This window comes from Macaca fascicularis, chromosome 3, assembly GCF_037993035.2.
Source record: "Macaca fascicularis isolate 582-1 chromosome 3, T2T-MFA8v1.1".
In the NCBI taxonomy this organism is placed as follows: domain Eukaryota; kingdom Metazoa; phylum Chordata; class Mammalia; order Primates; family Cercopithecidae; genus Macaca; species Macaca fascicularis.
Genome location: NC_088377.1, coordinates 36314492 through 36341719, shown reverse-complemented (window position 1 = coordinate 36341719; position 27228 = coordinate 36314492). Strand labels below are relative to the sequence as shown.

The 27228-nt window shown below is 44.3% G+C and overlaps 1 protein-coding gene across 2 annotated transcripts in view; it reads left to right on the top strand.

Moving 5' to 3' along the window:
• GNA12 (G protein subunit alpha 12) overlaps positions 1-27228 on the top strand; it is a 114796-nt gene that overhangs the window by 35992 nt on the left and 51576 nt on the right. For both annotated transcript variants that reach the window (XM_065541574.2, XM_074034311.1), the window contains exon 2: positions 13128-13343. In XM_065541574.2, coding sequence (XP_065397646.1) covers positions 13128-13343 — 216 coding nt within the window. The remainder of the gene's footprint in view (positions 1-13127; positions 13344-27228) is intronic.

Here is a 27228-nt window from a genome sequence, read left to right as displayed (position 1 = left end):
AAGTGCAGGCCATAAGCTCTGAAGGTACTGCTCTAGGTAGGTGTCGGGTAGCACTACTCGTGATGGTCACTGTTTACAGGAGGAAGTTGGGTATGTGTGAGAGGCAAACATGTTCACAGATTCCCGAAATAGATAATGAAAATTGCAGAGACCAACTCTGTAATTGCAAATGAAGCATCAATTAAGGTTTTCCTTTTAGCTATCTAAACGGTTACCCATCCAGTCCATAGAAGAGAAGATGGAGGCCTGCAGAGCAGGACTTCTTTAAGCAGTAGCCTGAGTCCCAAGTGGAGGAAGTGCCCAAAATGATCATAGAGCTTTTGGTACTTTCACCTAATAATTCATCGTCGCTCCTCCACGGGGCACAGAGCTGTTTCTGCACGAACGAGTGTTTCATGAGCTCAGTGGCTGCTCTTCTGGTTGTGTGTGAGCCTGAGACTGGCCCCTGAATTTGAAACGCTGCAGCATCTTGTTTAGTGAGGCTGCCTGATGCTGATATTTAATTTATTGCCATGTCCAAGTGCATTTTTGGTGCTGTTTATGTTGCCATTGAGTTTATTTTCTGCAGTAGTAATTTACTACTTAAATTAACTTCTTCCAGCTTTTTTCCAGTTGGTCTTATCGCAAGTTTGAACTTTCCTCCAGATAGTTTTAGAGGCAAGGGATGAAAACAGTGAGCAAGCTGCTGTGTTATCCTGGCTAGTTTTTTTTTTTTTTTTTCTCTCTCTCTCTTACACCTTATTTTATTGCTCACTAATTCAAAGAGATTTCCGTTTACGGAGACAGTAATTAATAGTAAATCTCATCAAATTCAAGGCTCTCTTGATTTTGAAACTTCTAGAACTCAGACTAAATGTTTTAAATTGTTCTTTATACCTTCATGAAAAGTTTTATTGGAAGTGTTGACTGAGCCTAGTTTTCTTATTGGAAACGAGACTAGAAATTCAAACATGCTTGTGAAATTTAAGCATTTTTATTACTAATTGGTACTTTATTTTGTCTATTGTATTATAATGGGACTTAGAGGAAAATAAATATATAAAAATCGGTATAAAAGCTTATTTGAAGTATAGAAGCTAAATGTCTATTCCATTTTTTCTAATTTTGGGTTGTCAGTATACATACACTAAATTTTCCTCATTTTCAGTTGCTCGTTATCCTGATTTCTCTTTGAGCTGTGGTTTGAGGATATGACTGCTTAGATATTATTGGAGGACAATTTTTGTGAAGCAACTAAATCAACTGAAAAACAACTTGGGGGAAAATAAAGGAAAATTTCCAAGTTATTAAACACACATGTGTAAATTGGCACAACCTTTCTGGAAAACAGTTTAGTAACTTTATCAAAAGTCTCAAAAATATGTGTATACTTTTTTGACCCAGCAGTTTTGTAATTCACCATTTAGGAATTTGTCACAAGAAAATAGCCATATATGTGAAGATAGGGATGTGTCAAGGAGTTCCTTGCATTGTTGTTTATTCTTTCCATACACTGGAAAGAATTCCCATGTCCAGCCATAGAGGTTTCCTTAATCTTAGCACATCCCACCTGTTGGACTACTCTGCAGCCATTACAGATCTTGAAGTCTTGAATGACGTAGGAAAGTGTTTATGATACTTTGCTAGAAAATTTTTACAGTGTTATAAAATGTTCTGTAAAGAATAAGACAGATAACATTCCTAGATGTTAGTAAGTTATTTCTAGGTAGTGATATTTTTAAGGATTTAATTTTCTTCTTTATGTATTTCTATATTTCCACTATTTTTTGCACTAAAAATACACTTTTATAATCAGAAAGAGACAAATTCTTTTTTCTTTGAGACAGAGTCTTGCTCTATCCCCCAGGCTGGAGTGCTGCAGTGGTGCAATCTCAGCTCACTGCAACCTCTGCCTCCTGAGTAGCTGGGATTACAGGCACCTGCCACTGTGCCCACACCCACCTAATTTTTGTGTTTTTAGTAGAGATAGGGTTTCACCATGTTGGCCAGGCTGGTCTCAAACTCCTGACCTCAGGTAATCTGCCCACCTTGGCTTCCCAAAGTGCTGGGATTACAGGCGTGAGCCACCACACCTGACCAAGACAAATTCTTTTAGAAATGTTATCCTACAGCAGTGGTGTCTGATAGCAGATATAATGTGAGCCACAAATGTAAGGCACACGTGTACTTCATATTTTCTAGTAGCCACATTAAGGAGAAAGAACGAAAGAAAAATATATTTTATTGAGTCCAATATATCCAAAATATTACAATTACACATGTAATCAGTATAAACAATTAAAAGAAGTTTACATGTTCTTTTTGTACTAAGTCTTTGCAATCCAGTATGTATTTATAATACCTCTCAGTTCAGCCGGCCGCACGTCCACTGCTCAGTGGCCCTCGTGGCTGGGACAGAGCCACCGTTAGATGGTCTCTTGCTGGGCTGCTGAGATAGTGTAGATGAGCAAGTGTTTTCAGTGTCTGGAGAGATTAGACTCAAGTAGTGTCTGAATTCACAAAATGTCTCCTAACATAGCCAGGCTTAACAGCATATCCCATACTTCCAGATTTTAATTACTATTTTTAAAAACTGTTCCAGAGAACATCAGAAGTATTGGGTCCTCAGAGGTCAACTCGGCTCTGGCTCTAGTCTCCATGCCTGCTGTAAGCTGCGTGAGAGCAGGCAGCAGCCCAGACATCTGCCTCCTGCCCGTTTCTCTGCTCCCTTATCTCTCCAGACACTCCCATAGCAGTATAGAACAGCGCTGAAAAATCTCTAGCATGAGCCCACGCGGTCAAGGCTGCAGAGAGCTTTGATTGCACCACTGCACTCCAGCCTGGAGGACACAGTGTGACCCTGTCTCTACAAAAAAAAAAGAAAATCTGTAGTTTAAACTCAGTCGGTCAGGCTTGATAGCTGTGTGATTTTGAGCTTCCATTTTCTCGTTTGTAAAATGGGCATAATACTATCCCTTGCAGAGTTAGTTATAAAGACTAAATGAGCTAATGGACAGTGAGTACTTAACACAGTGTCGTTCACATGGCAGGCACTAGTCCCATGCACGATGCAGATTGTTATGACCTCTGTGAAGCAGCCTTTTGGTTGATAGACTGGCATGAATTTTATGCATGTCTGCATCTGCTCATTTATTTGGCACCTTGGTCAGTATTTAAAGGCTTTGTGGAAAGTCTCTGGGCCTTTATTTACCACAATGCACTGAGGCCCCAGTTGGATCAGGTTGGATCAGGAGGAGGGTTCTAAAGAACACTGCATGGGGGTGCCGCCACCACCACGCACTGCACACATCATGTTTGATAATCAAAAGCAGCCTTTCTAAATTGAACATTAGCTTTGTATCCTCTTCAATGTCTTTTTAAATTAATTTATTTATTTTAATAGAGACAGGGTCTCCCTAAGTTGTCCAAGCTGTTCTCCAACTCCTGGGCTCAAGGGATCCTCCTGCCTCGGCCTCCCAAAGTGCTAGGATTATAGGTGTGAGCCATCTCGCCCAGCCCTCTTCAATGTCCTTAGTGGTAGAAAACGTTGAGTGGTAGCTCTGTGATTCCCAGACCTCACCATGCAATTCAAGATGACCCCAATGAATGGGCCAAGAATATGTTTAATCAAAACCAACCCAGTGACACTGCCCCCCAAAGGACAAAGATTTCACCATTTTCTCACACCTCCTCACACAGTTTCTTTGCACTCATCAGTTTTTCACAAAACCCAACTTGTTACTGTTTGGACTTTTGCCACTCAGCCCAGTCCTATTGGCTTTGAAGTGGTGGGACCAAGGAACGCCAGCCTTGTAGCAGGCTCATCTACAAGAGTCGGGCCCAGTGGCACTCAGACCGTAGTCCAGAGGAACGCAGTGTCTGTACGTGCATGTGTATTTATGTGTTTATGCATACACACACCCGTCTATATGTAGCTGTCTCTCCGTGTATATGGACATCAATTTTACCTAAAACAAATTCTGTGACACACTTACCTTTATTATTTGCAGTCTATTTAGTTACCAGTATTTTCTTTTCCTTTTTAAAATGCCTAGTAAATTATTCCACAATGCAGATCCTGACTTGAATTTCGAAAACACTGAATTGGCACATGAAGCTGTTACTTGTTGATAGTGTGTGCAGGCTTTTTCCCCTTAGAATGATATTTGGTGTGTGTGCGCTCAAGTTTTGCTGGTATTTTCTGTACTTCACAGGATGATTTTGTTTCCCCTTCTACTGGTGTTTGTCATGTAGTGAAATTTTTAGTGAAGGGAGATTCTGAGGCTTATCCTGACGTCTGGAAGAACAGGAGAGGAAGAAGTTGGTCTGCCCGTGGCCGTGGCTGGCGGCGGGGGCCAGGGAGATGATTCCAGAAGTTTCCAGCCTGCTGGCTTTTGAGTTTTGAAACGGAGCCTGGATTTTCACTTTCCAGTTCAGGAGATCTGGGGAAATCTGGATTGGTCTGGAGTTGTCTTTTTTTGGGGGGGGGGGGGGGGGCGGGGGGGGTTGTTTTTTTTTTTTTTTTGGACTTTCAGGAAAACCTTTTCAAGGCAGCTGAAAACAGCTAATGATAGTTTGCTTCTCCTGTGCCCTTCCTAAACCCAGAGTTTTCTCTGCAGTTCCATCTCCTCTTGAAAAGCTTAGCTTGGATTTCCCACTGTCCAGCTGAACTAAATTTGTGGAAAACCTACCTAAATGTCACCCCTTCCAAACCATCCCCTCCTGTGGACCTGACTTGGGAGAACTGGTGGGTATTGTGCTTACACAGCAGGGCCCTCACTGCCTCCCTGCTCTGCAGGTTTGCTGAATTCCTAGTGTTGGATCTCTCCATCTTTTGTTGAGAGCACTTGGGGTGAGAGCACTTGGGGGCTCTTGATCCCTCTCCTGCTTTAGCTGCGCTTTCCCTGCCGCCCATCCCACCCACCACGGAACCTGCAGGCAGCCTTGGACTTTGCCATTCTCCTTTTCCAATGCCTTCGACTGTCCCGTTTCTTACACAGATTTCTTAGCTTTCCGCAACCTGTCTGTGAGCACGGCCTCACCAGCGGTGGCGGTTCGGGCTGTCCTCCAACGGTCCTGTCCTTCCGGTTATGGGGCTGGCCTCTGTACTCTGCATCTGAGGCTCTCGCTTATCCGCTCGGGCTCTGTCGTGCTGCTGTGCTTGTTTTGAAAGTTCTCCCAGAGCAGGAGCCAAGTTTACTGCCTTTTGGGCTTTTCTCCATTCATTACCCACCACTTTTCTTTGCGTGAGTTGAGCCTTCGGTATAGTCACTGGCAGAGCCAAGAGAGGGCTTTCTTAGAGAAATGATACACCTGATCCAGTACAACAGTGCATTTGTTCCAGAAGGCAAACCTGCGGAGTTAGGGGGGCCAGGGCTGCGTGTGAAACGGCAGAGGCTCTGATGGCTGGTTTGACAGTTTACTGCCTCCCTTCATCAGTTTCTCGCCGAGCTTTACATTAAAAGGTATCCTGCACTTCAGTTTTCGAGAGGAACTAAGAGGCGCTGTCTTTGCTCGCTGGATTCATCAATGTAAAGAAATGCATCCTGTTTACACTTCTGGCAGCGTTTCTTTTATTTGGATGGTGGCCAAAAGCAAACAACTCAGCCGAGTGGGTTTTTAAAAAGCAGAGCTTTCCAAGTCCACATGCTGTTGCCCGAGTGAACATCCAAAATCTTCAATTTGTCTTAATGGAACGGTTTCATCTTGTAGAAAAAGGCTCATATTATCTTACAGCATTTTATGTCTCTCGTAGCTTTGGTATTTATTGTGGGAAGATTTTACTAAGGAATGACTAATCTTAAAAGATTTGGTTTGATGAGGGGCTAAACTAACATAATCTATTTTGAAATGAGATAACAGGATTTGCAATTTTTGGTCTTCATCCAGCGGAATTGAACCCCACCCCACCCCCTAAAAAAATCTCCATCCCCAGCAGAGAGGGAATCTATTCTTTGACTAGAAGTTTAAGTTGCTGGATTTATAAGTTGTCTTAAAAATATGCTCTCTGAACAGTTTGAAGTGTAACATTGTATTGAGATGAAGTCATCAACCGTTTGAGACTTTAACTGTTTATATTTGGGTAACCAAATAAAATATATGGTTATTCAAACAATTAATACTTCAGTAACACCATTACTGAAAAAAGGATTTTTCTCTTAGCCATTAAAGAGACTTGAGTGAGTTGTCTTTCTTGCTTTTTTTAAGTGTATGTGAGTTTTAGGATTTTCTTGGCTTTTGTGTTTTAGAAAATTGGTCTTTTATGGGGAAAGGATAGGAGTAAGAGGTTTATTATTATAATATGCCTCCTATACTAGTAGTTTACTTTTAAGACTTTAGTAACTCTATATAATGATGGTGAAATGTGTAACTATCCATTCTGCAAAAGTACGGTAAATATATTATTGCTACAGGCTTTAAACTCCAGAAGGGGCTTACATCTCTCTCTAAAAAGGAAAAAAAAAAAGGGACTCAGAATTTAGCCAGATATCCCCAGGTAGAAAGCTTTCCTGGAACTCAGATTTGGATTTTCAGGACAAAGTTGTCAGAGAGCTTTTGACTAGAATAAACGTAAAGGGGCAAAAGAGAGACATCTGTTTTTTAATGCCTTTTTTCCTTCAAAGGAAGGGGAAAAGGTATAGAAAATGGACTGTAGTTAACTGTTGTAATTCAAAGCTCATCCGTCGTTTAGCCACCTTTCTTGGGTTTTGAAAAAGAGAAAGAAGGAGTCTTTTCTCGTTGTTGGTGCAGTTCATTTGGACCGGCTCCAGCCTGCTTGGGCGGATTGTGTGGTGGGAATAGACTGCTGTTGTATGGGCCGGTTTTGCCTGTGTGTGTTTTTAAGCCAAGCCTATGTTCACCCCGATAGTTGGGGAGGGCCTGGTTTATGCAGTGCTGCAGTTTTCATAAGTGACCTTTGGCCTTCCAAGTCCGGCTTTGCCCCCTGACTTCGTCTTTGACATAAAAAAATGCGACTTCCTAGGGGTTATCGATTGAACTTTTGAGTGAGCTTGTACTCCTTGTGAAGTTAAACTTTTCATTTGTAAAAATAGCACCTGAATAGATACCTGGTGGGTCAGACCCAATTTCTGTATTTAAGTTGGCTGAGCAGGGCCTTGCCGGATAGCGGGAGGGTTGGTAACTCGATTGGGAGGGCAGTGGAGGCTGAAACCCCATCCAAGCCGCCGTTGCCAGGCTCGGCTGCATCTGCCTGGACGATGGAGAGCATTTTTATGATTTGTACAAAGGCACTGAGACCCTTTGCCCGAGACCTCGCCAGAGAAATCTGTGTGCTACCTTCTCTGTGCCAAGATAGTTTTTGTTGTGCATAGTGGGGGAAAGAGGAATTGCCTTTGTTTCCTTGTGTACTTGAGCCTTTTTGGTTTTGTCCTTTTGGGAAGGCAGGAGTTCGGTGTGGTGTAGTCAAAGGAAGTGGAGAGATGAGGACCCAGAGGAGGAATCACAGTGGGGGAGCTGGGAGGAAGGGAAGTGGAGAGTTTATTCAAGTCACATTTGGATTCCAGTCCACCACCGCTGCTCGTTCAGATGAACCCACACTTCTGAAAGCTCAGTTTGAGACCCTTCTCCAGTTAGGATTTGAGCAAGCCTCACCTTGTCCTACTATCTCTTTTCCTTTGGCCTCTGCTAACGTTTCCTCCCCACATCACATAGTTGGAACTTACATTGCCGTGGTTGCTAGTTAACTTTTTAAAACTTTTTATTTTGAAGTAAATATAGGTTCACAGGAGGTTTCAAAGACAGTACAGAGAGGCATGCAGTTTTTCCCAATGGTTATGACACACGTGATTTCAGTATGCTGTTGAAGTCGGGAAATGGGCTTTGGGACAGTGTGTGTGTGGTTCTGTACCCTTTCCTCACCTGTGTAGGTTTCTGTAACCACCACCACAGTCCAGACCACAAAGATCCCCTCGTGCTTCTCCTTTCTAGTCACTTCTCCCCCCATCTTTCCCTTTACTAACCCCTGGCAACCATGAATCTCTTGTCCATCTCTGTAATTTTGTCACTTCAAGAATGTTATGTAAACAGAACCGCATAGTGCGTGATCTTTTGAGATTGACTTTTCGTTTAACACAATGTCCTAGAGCTCCATCCAAGTCGTCGCATTTCCGTAGTGAATTCCTGTTGATTGCTGGGTAATAGTCCATGGTATGGTGTGCCACAGCTTGTTTCCAGTGTGGGGCTATGATGAACAAAGCTACTGTGAACATTACAGGGTTTTGTGTGGACTCAGCTTTCCTATTTCTGAGATAAATACCCAAGTACAGCTGCTAGGCTGTATGGGAGTTGCATTTTTAGTAGTTACAAATCCACCCAACTGTTTTCTAGTTTGTACCATTTGACATTCCCCCAGCAGAGTAGTAGGAGAGGTCCAGCGTCTCTGCATCCTCACCTCCACTTGGTGGTGCCGCTGGTTTTTTGGTTTGTTTTTTAGCTGTTCTAACAGGTGTATAGCGGTGTCTTACTGAGGTCTCCATCTGCTTTTTCCTGACGTCTGGTGATGTTGAACATCTTCTCACTTGCGTATTTGCTGTCTGCATATGTTCTCCAGTGAAATATCTCATCATGTCTTTTGCTCATTTTCTTTAAAAAAAAATTTTTTTTCCTCTTCATTTCATTCTGTGACCTGCTGAATTTTGCCCATTTTCTAACTGGATTGTTTGCTTTTTAAACTGTTGAGTATGTGTGTATGTATCTCAGCGTCTTGCTCTGTCACCCAGGCTAGAGTGCAGTGGCACTATCATAGCTCACTGTAACCTCAAACTCTTGGGCTCAAGCGATCTTCATGCCTCAGCCTCCTGAGTAGCTGGAACTATCTGCGTGCGCCACCATGCCTGCCTAATTTGTTTGATATTCTTTTAGAGACGAGGTCTATGTTGCCCAGGCTGGTCTCGAACTTCTGGCCCCAAGTGATCCTCTCCCCTCAGCCTCACAGAGTGTTGGGATTACAGGCGTGAGCCACCGTGCCCGGCCTAACTGTTGAGTTTTGAATGTCCTTGTATATTCTAAATGAGTCCTTTGTCAGATATGTTTGATGTGTGATTGGCAAACATTTTCCCCCAGTTCACAGCTTCTTTTCAGCCTCTTAAGAGGGTCTTTGGCAAAGCAAAATATTTTAGTTTTCATAAAGTTCAATTTATTGATAATTTTTCTCATATGAATCATGTATTTGGAGTCACATCTAAGAACTCTGACCACACCCTACATCCTGAAGATATTCTCCTATGTGATACATAGTTTTACATTTTGATTTGATTTTGTATAAGCTGTGAGGTTTAGGTCAAGGTGCTTTCCCCTCCCTCCGATTTTCTTTGCCTATGGAAGTCCAATTCCTCCAACAACATTTGTTGAAAAGACCAGGCTTCCTCTTGTTAATTGCTTTTGCACCTTTATAAAAATCAGCTAGCGGTATCAGGGACTATCCCTGGGTTCTCTGTTATGTTCCATTGATCTGTGTGTCTGTCACCTCACCAATACCACACAGTCTTGATTATCATAGCCATATAATAAGTCTTAAAATCAGAGAGACTGTTCCCACTTTTCTTTTTCAGAGTTGCTCTAGCTAATTTAGTGCTTTTTCATACAAATTTTCAAATAATCGTATTTATATCTACAAAATATCCTGCTGGGATTTTATGGAAATTGTGCTAAACCTGTTTATCAATTTAAGGATATTGATACTGTGTTGAATCTTTCAATTCGTGACTGTGGTATATCTCTCTATTAGATTTTAAAAATTTCTTTCATCAACATTTTGCGGTTTTCAGCACGTAAGTCCTACACATATTTTGTTAGATTTATACCTATTTCATTATTTCAGTGATTGGTAGTAGTGCATTTTTCATTTCACTTCCCACGTGTCCATTGCTAGTATATAGAAAGACAGTTGAATTTTGTGTGTTGTTATATCCTGCCACTGTTCCGGATTCGTTTGTTTAGGAGTTTTTTTGGTAAATTAATTTGGGATTTTCTATATAAATCATCTTTTTATCTGCAAATAGGTTTAGTTGTGTGTTTTCTTTTTTTTTTTTTCTGTCTAATCTGTTCTCTCTTTTTTTTCCCCGCTGCTTTTCCTGAGCTGTATGATCTTTTATTTCATTTTCCTACCATATTGCACTGGCTAGGACTTCCAGTACCGTGTTGAATAGCAGTCGCAGAAGTAGGCATCTTTGTCTTTTCCTAGTGTTGGAGGGAAAGCATTCAATCTTTCACCATTATGAGGCTGAAGAATTTCTCTATTCCTAGTTTGCTGAGGTTTTTTAAAATCGTGATGGGTGGTTTTTTTTAATCCATATATTTGTCTTTCTAGCCAGATTCTGAGTTTCTGGGGGGGTCAGATACTGTTTCTTAAAGTTTGTTTCCCCCACAAACGAACACATTGAACAAATGTTTGTGGATCGGTAGGACTAGGCATGGTCTCCAACGGCAGACAGACGAGGTCCTGCGGGGGGAAGTTTGGGGAACATCTCTAAGCAGACCGTCCTGGTGAGCTGGGTCTGGAGGAGAAACCAGACCGTCCTGGTGAGCTAAGTCTGGAGGAGAGGTGTAACTACTCTTTGGTCATCATTACATCTGACTCAGTGGTTCAAGGCAGAAGCGGAAGTTACAGGCACCAAATTGATGCTGCAGGAGAGAGATGAAGGAGGCAGAATGGATTCATCTACTCTGCCCTGGATGTCAGAAATGAAGCTTTTCAGGATAAGTGCCAACTAAAAATCATTGACTTGTACACTTTAAATTGATGAGTTCTGTGGTACATGGATGATAGCGCAGTAAAACTGTTACTTAAAAAGGGAAAAAAAAAAAAAAAAAAGGCCGGCTGCAGTGACTCACACCTGTCATTCCTAGCGCTTTGGAAGGCTAAGGCCAGAGGATCACTTGAGCCCAGGAGTTTGAGACCAGCCTGGGCAATATAGTGAGACCCTGACTCTACAAAAATTTTAAAATTAGCCGGGCATAATGAGGCATGCCTGTGGTCCCAGCTCTTCGGGAGGCTGCGGGCGAGGATCGCTTGAGCCCAGGAGGTTGAGATTGCAGTGAGCCATGTTCATGCCACTGCACTCCAGCCTGGGTGACTGAGCAAGACCCTGTCTCCGAAAAAAGAACATAGGTTAAGTGCATAGTGAATAGCTGACCATGGTATTCTCTGTCCTGGAGGATGGGATGCTGCTCTCAGCTGGCCTGAGTCCCCCAGATTGCTCTGAGATGAGGCGCTTTTCCAGATGGACAGATGTGCATTTGATTGCCTTCTCAGGGCCCTTGAGCACTCTGTACATCCTACAGTGTGGACCATACCAGAGAGTATGCAGTGTGCCCCTCAGAAGAACACAGGAAGTTCTCATAGACACTGCCTTGCTGATTTCGAAGCATTAGTCTAAGAATGGTGAAATAGACCTTCTGACTGCTCAGGGGGTGCTGTTTTTGCTGAGACAGAATATTTTCCAAAGGCTGACTACATTCCCTAATACTATTTTAGTTTAGGTTATTTCTTCATCCCCTTGACCCTGTTGGTGAGGTAAGAAGGGGCAGAAAAATATTAACTTTATTTTTAACAATGAGGAAATAAGCAGAAGAGTGAAAAGTAGTTTCTCATCACAGTGGTGACATTAAATCTAGAACATGATCCCCTGGCTCCCGTTTTGGTGGGCGGGCTACTTGGCTTGTCATATTTTAGTCTTTTCCTGTCTCGTGACTGCTGACTGCCTGGATTTGTATGTTTTCCCACCCATTTTAAGCTGGAAGAAGCAGTTGTGTCTTCTGGAATAGAGGAGCTGCCAGATTTCAGTGACGATGACAGTAGTAGCGCTGGTAGTACTCGTAGCAGTACAGTCATCCCTCGTTTCCACAGCCAGCCACCAACAGAAAATAGTCACGGACAGTAGTACCACGTTTGAGAGAGAGAAGGAGAGACCACATTTACTTAACTTTCATGACAGTATATTGTTATAATTGTTGTATTTTATTATTAGCTATTATTATTAATCTCTTACTGTGCCTAATTCATAAATTAAACTTTAAAAACAATACAGGTAGGGCTTGGTACTGTTCAGTGTTTCAGACATCCACTGAGGGTCTTGGAACCTATGCCACGGTAAGGGATGGGGGCTACTATAGTTGTTAAAACGTTTTTTTGGCAGAGAGGCTGAGGCAGGCGAATCAGCTGAGGTCAGGAGTTTGAGGCCAGCCTGGACAACATGGTGGAACCCCGTCTCTACTAAAAATACAAAAATTAGCCATGCATGGTGGCGGGTGCCTGTAATCTCAGCTAAAAATAAAAAATTAGTCAGGCGTGGTGGCAGATACCTGTAATCCCAGCTACCTGGGAGGCTGAGGCGGGAGAATTGCTTGAACCCAGGAGGCGGAGGTTGTAGTGAGCCGAGATGACTCCATTGCACTCCAGCCTGGGTGAAAAGAGTGAAACTCCATCTAAAAAAAAAAAAAAAAAAAAAAAAAGTTGACTTTTTACTGATACACTTCATTTTCCAGTGAAATTTTCTGAATTTGTTGCTACCTCCTCCCTGCTCAGTTGTTTCTTTTCCAGTAGCTTTGCAAATGAGTGATGGCAAAATGTAGACTTCTTTCTGTGGTGCTTATGTACATCTGTTTTCTATTTTTTTTTTTTTTTTGAAACAGGGTCTTGCTATGTTGCCCAGGCTAGAATATACTGCCATAATCATAGATAACTGCAGCCTTGACTTCCTGGGCTCAAGCAATCCTCCCCACTCAGCTGAGACTGGTGTGCCACCACCAAGGCACAGGTGTGCCACCACCAAGCCCAGCTGTTTTTAATTTAATTTTATTTTTTTGTAGAAGCAGGGTCTTGCTCTTTTGCCCAGGCTGGTCTCAGACTCCTGTGTTCAAGCAGTCCTCCCTCTTTGGCCTCCCAAAGGGTAGGCTCACAGTGTGAGCCACCGTCCTCGGCCATGTGTATCTCTCTTGGTGAGGTTATATTCCTAGGAGTTAAGACATTTCACGCCACAATAAGCAAACCAAGAGACAGACTCTGACTGCACATTTGAGAGCTTGTGAGTTTTCTGTGTTATGACAATCAATACCCATTTTGAGGTTTTCTAGTGTGGTTTAGTCTTCGGAACGCAATCAAATCCTCTCTTAATTCTTTTATTTTCTAGGGCTCAAGGGTTCTTGTTGATGCACGAGATAAGCTTGGCATTCCCTGGCAGTATTCTGAAAATGAGAAGCATGGGATGTTCCTGATGGCCTTCGAGAACAAGGCGGGGCTGCCTGTGGAGCCCGCCACCTTCCAACTGTACGTCCCGGCCCTGAGCGCTCTCTGGAGGGATTCTGGCATCAGGGAGGCTTTCAGCCGGAGGAGCGAGTTTCAGCTGGTGAGTGAATAAACCTTTCTGGGCACCTGATAGTATGTTTTTTACACAACTATTTTGGACCATTAGTTGAATTTCCTTAAAAACTGTATAACAGTCCAAGCAAGCTCTCAATCATCGTAAGTTGTAATGATCAACAACCAAAACACAGGACGGAGGCAGATGCTACATAAAAGGCTCAAGAGGGAGGGAGCAAGAGCCACTCAGGCAAGATCAATAGCTTTCTTCTGGGAATACGGAGGGTTCTTAGAATCATCCGAATTGGCACAACCCAAGGAATTTCGTTTTTTTTTAGAGATCTTGTTCATAGTGGGAAATATCCCCTCATAGCAGCTTCCCAGCTTTGGACATGTGGATGTGGGCAAATCATGAACGTTTTCAGATCAGCGCCTCAGAAGCAAATCCGACCCCACCCAGTTATTCCCTTCAGATTTGTTCCCTTCGTTTTAAGGTCTAAAAACTTCACAAAGCCCAGCTATTTAGACTCATTTAGGGTCTGAATCTGTAACCAGAAAATTTGGGGGCTTTTGCCTGTTTGCCTTTTGTTTTTTTCCTACCTTTCAACATTAACCGTATATAAAATAAAACGTACATTTTTCTGATAACCAGCACAAATGTGCACAGCTGATATTAATACACACCCAGCGTATCCAGAAATGCCTCTGACTCTCACAGCCCTTTGCCCCCTGAGCACCCAGAGTCAAGTTGGAGTCATGAATCCTTTGCCCTTCTTATGATTTTGCCATAATATCCATTTATTATTTGTAAACACAACAGTCTTGAGTTGTACTGATTCTTTTTTTTTTTTTTTTTTTTTTTTTTTTTTGAGACGGAGTCTCGCTCTGTCACCCAGGCTGGAGTGCGGTGGCCGGATCTCTGCTCACTGCAAGCTCCGCCTCCCGGGTTTACGCCATTCTCCTGGCTCAGCCTCCCGAGTAGCTGGGACTACAGGCGCCCGCCACCTCGCCCGGCTAGTTTTTTGTACTTTTTAGTAGAGACGGAGTTTCACCGTGTTAGCCAGGATGGTCTCGATCTCCTGACCTCGTGATCCGCCCGTCTCGGCCTCCCAAAGTGCTGGGATTACAGGCTTGAGCCACCGCGCCCGGCCGAGTTTTACTGATTCTTAAACTTCATATAAGTCGTTTCTTACTGTGTAGTACATATGCTTCTGTGACTTACCTTTTTCACTCCGCATATTGGAATTTCTTCACGCAAGGCACATAGCTGCAGTTCTTTCCTTTTTACTGCTGTCCGATGCTCCATTGTGAAAAGATACTAGGATCCATTCCTTCTTTCACTGAGGTACTTTTGAATTGTTTTTCATATTTTGCTCTTGGAAATGTCGTGTTTTTTTTTTTTTTGAGATGGAGTCTCGCTCTGTCACCCAGGCTGGAGTGCAGTGGCGCCATCTCAGCTCACTGCAAGCTCCACCTCCAGATTCAAGTGATTCTCCCACCTCAGCCTCCCGAGTAGTGGGGACTATAGGCACCTGCCACCACACCGGCTAATTTTTGTATTTTTTAGTAGAGATGGAGTTTCACCATGTTGGCCAGGCTGGTCTCGAACTCCTGGCCTCAAGTGATCCACCTGCCTTGGCCTCCCAAAGTGCTGGGATTTCAGGCATGAGCCACCACACCCCGCCCTATTCATGTCTTTTACCCATCTTTTTCCTGCAGAGTAATTTTTATTTTTCTCATTTATCTGAAAGGTACTATATAGTCTGCTAATAGTCCCCTCAGTTCAATTTCCTTATTCTTCCTCCAAGTCCCCCTAATGTTAATGTTTTACACAACCACAGTACAACTATTAAAACTAAGAAGTTGGCATCGGTATGAAAGCATCAGTTAACTGTAGACCTTGTCTGAATATGACCCATCTTTCCTCTAGCGCTCCTGTCTGCCTGTTCCTCTAGCCCTCCTGTCTGCCGGTTCCTCTAGCGCTCCTGTCTGCTGGGTTCTGGCCTGGAGTCCCCCATTGTGTTTAGTCTTTGTGTCCCCTTGGTCTCCTGCAGTCCATGATAGCTTCTTGATCTTTCCTTGTCTTTCATGACCTTGACACGTTCAGAGCACTGGACAGGTCTTGTGTAGAATATTCCTGTTTGGGTTTGTGGTATTTTCTCGTCATTAGGATGAGGGGATGCATTTTTTGGCACAGAAACCACAGGCGTGCCATTGAGCCCTGCTCAGATCATCTGATCAGGAAGTGTGTGATACTGTCCAGCGGCTGGTGCTGCAAACCTGGGTTGCTTGGTTGAGGCACTGTTGGCCAGCTTTCTCCACTGGGAAGTCAGTATTTTCTCTGTGTTGTTAACGCATATCTTAGGGAGATACATTGAGACCCTGCAAATAGCCTGTTTCTCCTCAGGCTTTTGCCTATAACTGTTAATATCCTCCAGGGCATCTTAAGGATGACATTTTTACTAGCCCCTTTGCATCTGCACGTTCCTTCTCAAGTTAACTTTAACAGTTAAGGTAAAAGAACCAAGAGAAAGTGGAAGATGTGGTTGCGGTAGAAAGGAAATTTTAATCTAAAGAGCAGGGATGTAAGAAACAATTGGGAAATACATGTCCATATCTCAGTGTGAAATTGAGGTTTACACCTTTTCCCCATAAACTCACACAGTCTGAGAAAGAAGATTCTCGTTCATTTAGAACTTGGATGGAAATTGAGGATTTTCCAAAGAAGGAAACAGAAGCATCGGGGCTGATCATATCAAGCGGGCCTTCTGTCTGGGATCCGGCATGGTGCAGCAGCTTTGACAGGCTTGTGTCTTTGCCCTGGTCATCGGTGCAGGGTGTCAGTGCTGGACGGGACCTCCCAATTTAGGAAGTCAAGCCCCGGTATTGTCACAATATGGAAGTAAGCCCACAGCAGTTATGGTGTGCCTGAGGCCACATCATCTTGGTAATCACTGTGAGAAATTTGGGCCGGATTTCTCCCTTTCTTCACTCATTCGTTCATTTATTCTGCATTCATGGATCACCTACTGTGTGAGACATGGTGCTACATGCTGGGGATATTGCAGTGAAGAAGACCAAACACGAGCCTGTCCCCAGCGAGCGAGCTTTTACTCTAGATGTGCACTTGGCGGGTGATTAGGGTGAGGTGGCCACAGGTGGGTCAGTAGTCATCCCTTTGGTTTGATCTTATCTCCTGGCTGCAGACCACGAGACTTTGTGAAGATACAGAAAATATACTGTTGAAGCCAGTAATGCATTTGTAAAGGCTGTAATAACCAAACGCAGAGATGATGTGAAATTCTTGTTTATTGGTTGGTGGGTGCATGACTGTTTGTTATTCCTATGCTTTATACATTTGCACTTCTTTTTATTCTTCAAAAAAAATGATGGAGCATTTTATTAAAATAGCTAGATAGTAGGACCCTAATAGTTATTGTTGTCAAAACACACAATTACAACAAAACTGAAAGACCGTACCCATCTGAACACTATTACCAGGGCTCCCTCCCCCACCCCTGCTGTAGACCCTTGTTTCTCTTCGAATCTCTTCCTGAGCGTCAAAGCTTTTCTAGGGTGATGCTTCATCACCTTGTTTTTTGCTTTTCTTTCTTCCCCAGCTGACAGCACTTGACAGTCTCCTGTGAAGAGCTGCAGCTGCTTTGAGAATTGCTGTCGGCCAGGTACTAGGCGCCTCCCTGTACCCTTTGCTGTCTTGCTTTTTCTTGCCATTCCAGTCAGAGGTAGAAACAAAAAGAGGAGGAAAAAGGCTGTGTCTGGTGATTACCTTGTGACGGGCCTCTCTCCTCTGAGGAGCAGGGTGGGCCAGGGCAGGGGGTGGAAATCTTCGCTTTCCACAGAGGGGAGGCAGCCTGGCCGCCCTCCCCACTGGCCCCTTGCCGTGCATGGCCACTGCTGTCCACTGCCGGTCACAGACAGCAGACACCCCATGAGCATCACTCCTGTGGCTCAGTTGAAAGGAAGATGATCTCACCAGGTTAGACCTCATCTTCTAAAACACAGTTAAGTAAGACATAGCAGGATGCTCAACAGAAAGGCTTTGGTCATCAGTATAACTAATACAAACATTATCTTCTTGTCTGTCCTCTTTTTTAATAAAATAAAATATAGCATTTTTAAATACAGCTTGCACATTAACTAATGTGCTTATACTATGTGGATGATATTGCCATAAATCGTCTACTTTTGAGTATACCATTTATTTCTTTACTTTTTTTTTTTTTTTAAGAGACAGTCTTGCTCTGTCTTCCAGGCTGGAGTGCAGTAGGGTGGTAATAGCTCACTGCAGCCTCAAACTCCTGGGCTCAGGTAAACCACCTGCCTCAGCCTCCTGAGTAGTTGGGATCACAGGCATGTGCCACCACACCTGGCTAATTTTTACTTTTTCATAGCATCAAGGTCTTACTGTGTTGCCCAGGCTGGTCTCAAACTCCTGGGCTCTAGCATTCCTCCTGCCTTGGGCTCCGAAAGTGCTGGGATTACAGGTGCATGCCACCAGGCCCAGCCTTGGTGTACCTTTGAATTTTAGGATCTAGTTAATTAGAATGGTATGACATAGATATATCAGTGTCTTTGGTGTGTGGCTCCTGACGTGAGTGTGACCTGGATTTGTATGTCATAGTCCTCCTTCCATGCCGTGGAGCGTGTTCTTTCAGTGAATCCTTTCTGTGTGCCAGGCCCTGTGCTGAGGTCAGCTCTCATTTTCTCACATAGCCAGTAGGACAGACAGACATGCAAGCACATAATTGTTATAAATGTGGTAAGAAATATAATTGAGGCCAGACAAGGTGGTGCGTGCCTGTAGTTCCAGCTATTCAGTGGCTGAGGTAGGAGGCTCGCTTGAGCCCAGGAGTTCAAGGCTACAGTGAGCTGAGATCGCGCCACCGCACTGATTGCAGCCTGGGCAACAAAGCGAGACCCTGTCTCAAAAAATATATAATTGAAAAATAATCAGGCTGTGTTAAGCATAAAGGAAAAAAGCAGACGATTCTATCTGGCAGGAGGAGGTCAGAGGTCTTTGGAGGAGACTTTTCTAAAGGCAGGTAGGATGACCCAGGAGACAGTGCAGAGTGAGGTGGCAGAGGGAGCAGACAGAGGCAGGGACTGGGAGAGCGGCCGGCAGGGCAGAAGGTTGCTGAGCCAGGGGCTGCCCTGCAGAGTCGAGCAGGCTTTAGCCAAGAAGAGTGTGCATACATGTGGATGCAAGCACAGAAATCCCAGCTCAAACTGGCTTAACCAAAGGCGCTTTGTGAGCCAAAAACTGACACAGGCGGGAGCTTTATGTGCAGTGTGAGCTATTTCTCTGCCCTTTCCTGGGCTTTCCTGGGCTTCTCTGTGCTGGTTCGTTTTTGGCCTGGCTTCCTCTATGGCTGCAAAATGATGGCAGCAGAATGAGGCCTCACGTGAACAGATCACCACCAGGAGCAAGGAGGGGACCTGACACGTGGCCAGGGAGATGCTGTGCATGGTCGGTTTAGGCATGGATGAGCTCTGCATCCCTGTCCTCACCACTGGAGAAGGAGGGGCCGCCTAACTGGAGCAGTGGTGGGATGCTGCCACCCAGTCTATGAGCTGTTTGGTGGGTGCACACAGGTCTCAGAGGTCACAGCGTTCTCTGCAACCACATGTACCAAGCGGTTTGAACTCACTTATGGGCAGTGAGGCACCACTGAGGTGTCAGAGCAGTAAATCACAGATCTGAGTTGCTGTTTTTCCAGAAATCACTGTGACTCATGTAAAAGATGCCTGAAGGGGTCCGGGAACGGTGGCTCACGCGTGTAATCCCAGCACTTTGGGAGGCCAAGGCAGATGGATCACTTGAGGTCAGTTCAAGACCACCCTGGCCAATATGGCAAAACCCCACTTCTACTAAAAATACAAAAATTAGCCATGCATGGTGGTGGGACGCCTGTAATCCCAGCTACTCTGGAGGCTGAGGCAGGAGAATCGCTTGAGCCCAGGGGTAGAGGTTGCAGTGAGCAGAGATTGCACCACTGCACTCCAGCCTGTGCAACATGTGTGTGCAACAAGACCCTGTCTCCAAAAAAAAGGAGGTGGGGAGGTGAGACAGGGCGAGGCCGGCTGAGCTCTCCCGGGCTCCATAGAGAGTCTGTGTGATCATAGCAGGGCAGTGGTGGTCTTGGTCCTTACCCTCATGTCCTGCTGTTCATCACCCCATCTGCTTGTTTCCTGGCTGCACAGCTCTTTGCTTCTTACCTAGTTAATAATAATCCTCACTGTCTACCTTTCCTCCAAACATGACCTGTGAGCAGGCCAGTGGCATCTCAAGGTACAGAATGGCCTGAATAAATGGAACTACTTACTGTTTTTCATAACTTACTCTTGAAATTGTGGCCAGTGAAATGTAGTAACCAAGTTGTGAATATAGGCTGTGTGTTTTCTTGCTCGGTCCAGAGCTCTCCCAGTGTCCAGGCGTGCGCTCCTTTTCTCAGCTGCGTTCCAGCCAGACTGAGGAGGGTGGGGAGGGAGAGTTCCCCTCTTCTTTTAGAGTGACTTCCTAGAAGTGCCGTCCAACACGTCCTCAGAAGTCTCCTGAACGAGAACATGGTCACCTGGCCACAGCGACAGGGCAGGCTGTGTAGTGTGGACTCAGCCAGCAAACTGTCCCCGGGAGGAGCTGTTGAGCAGCCTGGGGGATCCTGGATGGATCCGTGGGGCGGCCATGGGAGCAGCTTCCACATATTCTTGGCTCTCTGTTTTTGCTGGCATTTGTTTGTTTGTTTGTTTTTTTGGAGACGGTCTCGCCCTGTTGCCCAGGCTGGAGTGCAGTGGCACAATCTCAGCTGACTGTAACCTCTGCCTCCTGGGTTCAAGCTATTCTCCTCCCTCAGCCTCCCCCGAGCAGCTGGGATTACAGGTGCCTGCCACCACACCCAGCTCCTTTTCTGTATTTTTAGTAGAGATAGGGGTTTCGCTACATTGGCCATGCTCGTCTCGAACTACTGACCTCAGGTGATCCTCCCGCCTCGACCTCCCAAAGCACTGGGATTCCAGGCGTGAGCCATGGTGCCCAGCCCTGGCATTTGTTTTCCCTCTGCCATGGTAACAGAGTTGAGAAGATGACCGCAAATCTGGACTACATTTTCTGCCTTCTTGTGGTTTAGCATAGCCATGGGACTGAGTGCTAGACGTTGCTCTAGGGGCGAAATGACACTTACCCCAGCCTCTCCCTTTTCCTGATGCCTGGCCATTGTCAAGAATCTGAGCGGTCAGCATGGACCCACAACAGAAGTGGCCTTCAGCTTGTCTTGTTTAAGCCTCTGTGTCTTGGCTTTAGCTCTTACCAACGTAGCTTCCCAGGGTGGTGTTTTCCGGAAAGCTCAGAAGACGGTGGGTCCCTGGGAGAAGGGAGAAGAGTTGTTGTAGCTGGAAGAATGGCAAGCGCAGAGGCCCCAAGGCAGGAGCAGGCTTGGTGCTCCAGAGTGCAGCAGGGAGGTGACGGGAGGTGGGCCAGAGCAGTGGGTGACAGGCGACAGCTCGTGGTGCCTGCGGAGGGGCCCCTGAGGGCTGCCAGAAGGACTTAGGAATTGGCCAGAGGCATGCTGTGGTTTGACTTACATTTGAATAGGATTTTGCTGGCAGCCATGTTGATAATAAAAGTGGGGGTCCCATGCAGGCTCTTAAAGTAATGTGGCTGACAGTGACAGAAGGCGGTGAGCTGTGCTCAGTTTCCAGACACCCTAGAACCAGGAGGGGTTCAGAGGCCACCTCACCTGTTGCTCACACGACTTCAGGATTCCTTGTGTGTCCGCCCTGAGGAAGAGCGAGCCCCAGGGTGGTTGTGTTCTGTCCGTGGATTTGGGGTGCTTGCTGGGGAGTCCATTGCTTGTCTTCGTGAGTACGCCCAGGCTGCCTCTGTGTGTCTGGACCCTGCCTCTGGAGGGTAAAGCACACAGAGCTGAACCCCATGCTCATGGTGTTACTCACAGTGACATCTGGTGTCTTTCTTGCCGGGGGCCTTGCTCTCTGCCAGGAGACATGTTTCAGACCCAGAGTCCCCAGTCTCCCCATGAAGGTCATCACCCCTCATTCCTTCAGGTCTTAAGATGGGCATGCTGGGTTGGGGATGCCCAGAGTCGCCATCTTGAGTGGGGCAGAGAGAGGTTATAGCAGCTCAGAGACACCCGCCCAGGGGACAGCATCAGTCTCGGTCTGTGCTGGTCAGGGACTAGCCAACCTCTCAAGCATTCAATTAGTGTTTAATTAGTGAAAACTAAATAAGCAAATCACACTAGCTTCTACCAGGTATGTGAGAGGATTTTCCCCATACCCCAGCCATATGGCTTTAGACTTCTATATGCTTAGTCTTCCATAGATAGACAGACAGAGATATAATATGTTTATATATTTAGTTTTCTGTAAGTTTTGCCAGCTTGGTAAGTTGAACTTTTCATAATCATTGGTTCTTTTCATATGTTTATTGACCATTTACATTTATTCTCTTGTTAATTGGCTGTTGACATTCTTTGCTGCTTTTTCTTCGTTGGGAATAAGCATCTTTTGATTCGTACCAGTCTATCGCCAGGTGCCCGTTTTTTCCAACTCTCTTTTCTTTTTTGCAATTTTTCATTTTGAACTAATTACAGATTCACAGGAAGTTACACAGATAGTCCTTGTGGGTGTCACTTGGTGTCCCCCAATGGTGATATCTTACAGGATTATAGCACGGGATGAAAACCAGGAGACTGGCATTGGTGAGTGTGTGCATGTAGTTCCTTGTCACTTTATTATGTGTAACACCACAGTCGAAATACAGAACCATCTCCCACCACAGCCTCCCTCATGCTGCCCCTTTCCAGTATACCTTCTTTTTAAACGGAATCTTACTCTGTCGACCAGGCTGGAGTGCAGTGGTGTGATCTCAGCTCACTGCAACTTTCACCTCCTGGGTTCAAGTGTTTCTCCTGCCTCAGCCTCCCTAGTAGCTGGGATTACAGGCATCCACCACCACACTTAGCTAATTTTTTTTTTTTTTTTCCAGTATTTTTAGTAGAGATGGGGTTTGGCCATGTTGGCCAGGCTGGTCTTAAACAGATCACCTGAACTCAGGTGATCCACCCACCTCAGCCTCCCAAAGTGCTGGGATTACAGGCATGAGCCATTGTACCTTTTTATCTCTGAGTAGTATTCCCTGGTATGGAGATACCACAGCTTGTTTATCTGAAAAATATGTGTATATGTACACACAGGTGCAGGTACAATACACACACTTACACATGAGGACTGCATCATTTTTTACCTCATAGGATAAGTCACAATGTCAGAAATAAGTGAATAATTTCTAGAGAAAATAGAGTTATTTCAGATATTAAACCGTCAGAATTTACTTTCTTAGTTTTGGTTTGGTGCTGTGTATATATGTGACAGTTTTTAACCTTTCACACTAAATTAACTTTCATAGTGTGATTCAGAGCTTTCTTAACTGTTAAAGTCAGAAGGACCTGAGAAATTCCCTTACCAAATCCTATTTGAGATTGACACCATTTGAGGCCTGAGACTTGAAGAATTTGCCTGACCTGACAAAGTTAATGAATGACCCAGACAGGCGTGAGAAGAATTTAGAGTAGCCTGGGTCGTCTGATGCTTATTTGGGTGCTGATCCCAGCTCTGGAGTGGGTGGGACACTTGCTTTTCCTCTGGGGTGGCTCTTGCCTGAGGATACAGAAGCAGGAAGCTGAGGTATTTGCTATTCTTGGATCCTGCACTGGTGAGAAACTTCAATGTGTTTCTGCCTGTGATGTTGGCCTTTCCCCTTCGTCTCATTAATCATGAAGAGTATTATATACTTATAAACCTCTACAAATCTACTCCTCTAGGGAAAAAAAAATGAAGTGTTAAGTATTTGAACACAGATCCTTAAGCCAGTGCATAGTGGCCCAGGGTAAAAATGTGTGATGTAATGGAGTTAATAATGAAATACTTTGTGTGGCAGCAAGACCAGAAACCCTAAAGGAAAGCAATGATGGATTTGATTACATAAATGTTTTTAACATTTGTATGGCAGAAGTCAACATAAATTAAGAGTCAAATGACAAATTCGGGGAAAATTGCAACCTATAACGAAGGTGTTTTCTGTGTGATAAAGGCGTGAGAGCGCGCTTGTGAATCAGTACACGAGGGATGCATCCCCAGGAGAAAGCGGAGGAAAGAAGGAAGAGGGTCATCATCCATGCCACTCATTGTGGAAACACAAAGTCATGCTGATATAGCTTTGTCAGCTTGGTTGGGAGTGATTTTAAAAAATAATGCTGGCCGGGCGCGGTGGCTCAAGCCTGTAATCCCAGCACTTTGGGAGGCCGAGACGGGCGGATCACGAGGTCAGGAGATCGAGACCATCCTGGCGAACACAATGAAACCCCGTCTCTACTAAAAATACAAAAAAATTAGCCGGGCGAGATGGCGGGCGCCTGTAGTCCCAGCTACTCGGGAGGCTGAGGCAGGAGAATGGCGTAAACCCGGGAGGCGGAGCTTGCAGTGAGCCGAGATAGCGCCACTGCACTCCAGCCTGGGCGACAGAGCGAGACTCCGTCTCAAAAAAAAAAAAAAAAAAAAAAAAAGAATAATGCTTTGGGCTGATTGGGTCTCAGGAAGTAGGTATTATCATACATAAAAGGTGGGAGTATACAGTGATGAAGTTCCACAGTTTGTGTCAAAACATAAAGTGTTATTCTGTTCTTTGGCGGTAATTCATCGTCCCAGGAATTTATCCTAATACAGTAATTGTAAGATTTCCAGCTTGGCTGGGCATGGTGGCTGATACCTGTAATCCCAGCCCTTTGGTAGGTGAAGCAGGCATATTGCTTGAGTCCAGAATTCAAGACTAGCCTGGGCAATGGGGCAAAACCCCTTCTCTGCCAAAAATACAAAAAGATTATCCAGGTGTGGTGGTGTGTGCCTATAGTTCCAACTACTTGGGAAGCTGAGGCGGGAGGATCCCATGAGCCTGGGAGGTTGAGGCTGCAGTGAGCCATGATCACACCACTGCACCTTAGCCTCAGTGACAAAGCAAGAAGACCCTGTCTCAAAATAAAATAATAAATGTTAAATTTTAAATAAAATGAGATAAAAATAAAACAAGGTAAAATGATTTCCAGTTTCTAGTTATAGTGGACTAGTTGTCTAAAGACCTGCTGAAAGTAATTTAAAATGCTAGATAAAATGTTAAAAATAAATTTATTAGGCCAGGCGTGGTGGCTTACGCCTGTAATCCCAGGACTTTGGGAGGCTGAGCAAGGTGGATCACTTGAGGTCAGGAGTTCAAGACCAGCCTGGGCAACATGGTGAAACCCTGTCTGTACTAAAAATACAAAAATTAGCTGGGTGTGGTGGCAGGTGCCTGTAATCCCACCTACTCGGGAAGCTGAGGCAAGAGAATCGCTTGAACCCAGGAAGCAGAGGTTGCAGTGGGCTGAGATTGCCCCACTGCACTCCAGCCTGGGGACAGAGCAATACTTCATCTGAATGAATGAATGAATGAATGAATGAATGAATGAATGTGTTAAAGCCTCTAAGCACTGACAGGATTGTAAAGCACCACCAGACGAAACCCTATGAGAGCCTGGTGGGAGAAGCAGAGCCTGAGCTGCAGTTTCTGACAGATCTTTTGGGAGTCTCGAAGTGGGGGTGGAAACAGAGTTGAGGGATCTGATAGGAGACTGCCCTGTCATGAGTGGGAACCTCAGAGGGTGAGGATGAATAGAAAGGATACGCACAAAGAGGGGACAGCAGAGAGGCAGGGCAGGGAGAGGGAGGAGACAAACTAAATCCCACCCATAGGCCAGCTCCCCGGGAGACCTGTCACCCACATACCCAGCACCATGGCAGTCCAGGCAACCCCTATGCGATGGATCCAGTTTAAAGTGACGCCAAACAGATAACGTATCTAAGTGCCTGGTAGCACCATCTTTGAAGTGACGGTGGTTGGTAAATCATATCAAACACAGAGTTAAGAAACCCAGCGAATCCCAAGCAAGATTGAAAAAAAAAAACAAACACAACACTGTAGACATGATAAAACTGCAGAAAACCAAACACAAAGAGGAAAATCTTAAAAGCAGCTACAGAAAAATGTAGACATGAACTTTCAAGGAGTGACAGTTTGACAGCTTTCCTCCTAAAAGCTACAGCAGGCGCCAGAAAGAGTGGAATGATATCTCGAGGTAGTATCTACAAGAGAGTTTAACTCTCAATCTAGAGTTTTGTAAAATCGAACGCAGAACAGAGACATTTTCAATCACAGAGAGTTGATGGGTAGCAAATCCTCCCAACAGGAATCATAGGAACTATACTTCAAACAGGAAGAAAGTGATTTCTGATGGAAGGTTTGAAACATAAGAAATAACATGAAGACTAACATCTCTTTTTTCTTTTGTTTTTACTTTTGGTGTCAAAGTTAAGAATTCATTGCCAAATCCATGGTCATTAAGATTTATACGTACATTTTCTTTTTATGTTTAATTTATTTTCTATTTAGGTTGTTGGTACATTTTGAGTTAATTTTTGTATACGGTTTGAGGTAGGGGTCCAAATCCATTTTTCTACATGTGGACAGTCAGTTGTTCTAGCACAATTTGTTAAATGTCTCTTCTTTCCCCATTTAATGGCATCCTTTTGGCCATAGATATTTGGGTTTATTTCTAGACTCCAGATTCTGTTCTCGCAATCTGTACATCTGTGGTTATGCCAGGAACACACCACTTTGATTACTGTAGCTTTCTAGTAAGTTTTCAAAGTGGGAACTGTGAGTCTTCCAGCTTTGTTTTCTTTTCCTCATTGTGGTTTTGATTTGCATTCCCTTGAGGAGTAATGATGTCAAGTTGTTATTGATGAAGAATAAAATGGACTTGCTCTATCACAGAGATTAGCAGACTTTGGCCTGCAAGCTAAATTTCACGTAGCTTATTTTTGTATGCCCACCCATGAAATAAGAATGTTTTTTACATTTTTCAAGGCTTGAGAAAAAAGTATATAAAGTAAAGACAGCTACATGTCTTCAGACCCACAAAGCCTGAAATATTTACCGTTTGGCCCTTTACCGGAAAAGTTTGCTAGCCCTTTCTCTAATTATCAGATATTAAGATTTACCTTTTTAAAAACTTCAATACAGTGGAGGTATTGGTGCAGAATTAGGTAAGTAGAGTGGTCAAACCACATGGAGAACAATGAAATTGGGCCCTACACACACACACACACACACACACACACACACACACACACACACAAAATTTCAAATGGATTAGAGACCAAATTTGAAAGGCAAAACCATATATCTAACGTGTGCGCGTGTGTGTGTGTGTATATACACATATATATGAGAGAATCTTCATGATCTTGATGTAGGAGAGAATTTCTTAAGGAACTAAAAGTACAAATCCAAGAGGAAAAGATTAATAATTTGATTCCCATCAAATTAAGAACTTCTGTATATCTAAAGATAGCACCAGCTGTAACAGTGAAGTTGTTTGCTGTCTGTAACCTACAAAGGTGTGAGTATCCAGAAATAGGCAATTCAGTATGGGTTACAGCTTTCAATAGGCACTTCTGAGAAGAGGAGATGATATTATGATATATTCACAAATTTGCAAAAATTAAAACGTGACAATTCCAAGAACTGGCAAGGATGTGGAATGACAGGAACTCTCATACACTGCGGTGCCGGTGGGAACGCAAGTTGGTTTCTCTAGTTTGGAAAACAGATGGGTATTATTCACTAAAGTTAAGATACATGTTTCCAGTGGCTCAGTAATCCCACTTCTAGGTATGAAAAGCCATGTATGTAAATGTTCATAGCATTATATATAATTGGAAAACTCCAAATGTTCCTCAACAGTAAAATGGGTGAGTAAATTTTTTTTTTTTTTTTTTAATTTCTGAGCGCTGCAGTGAAAATG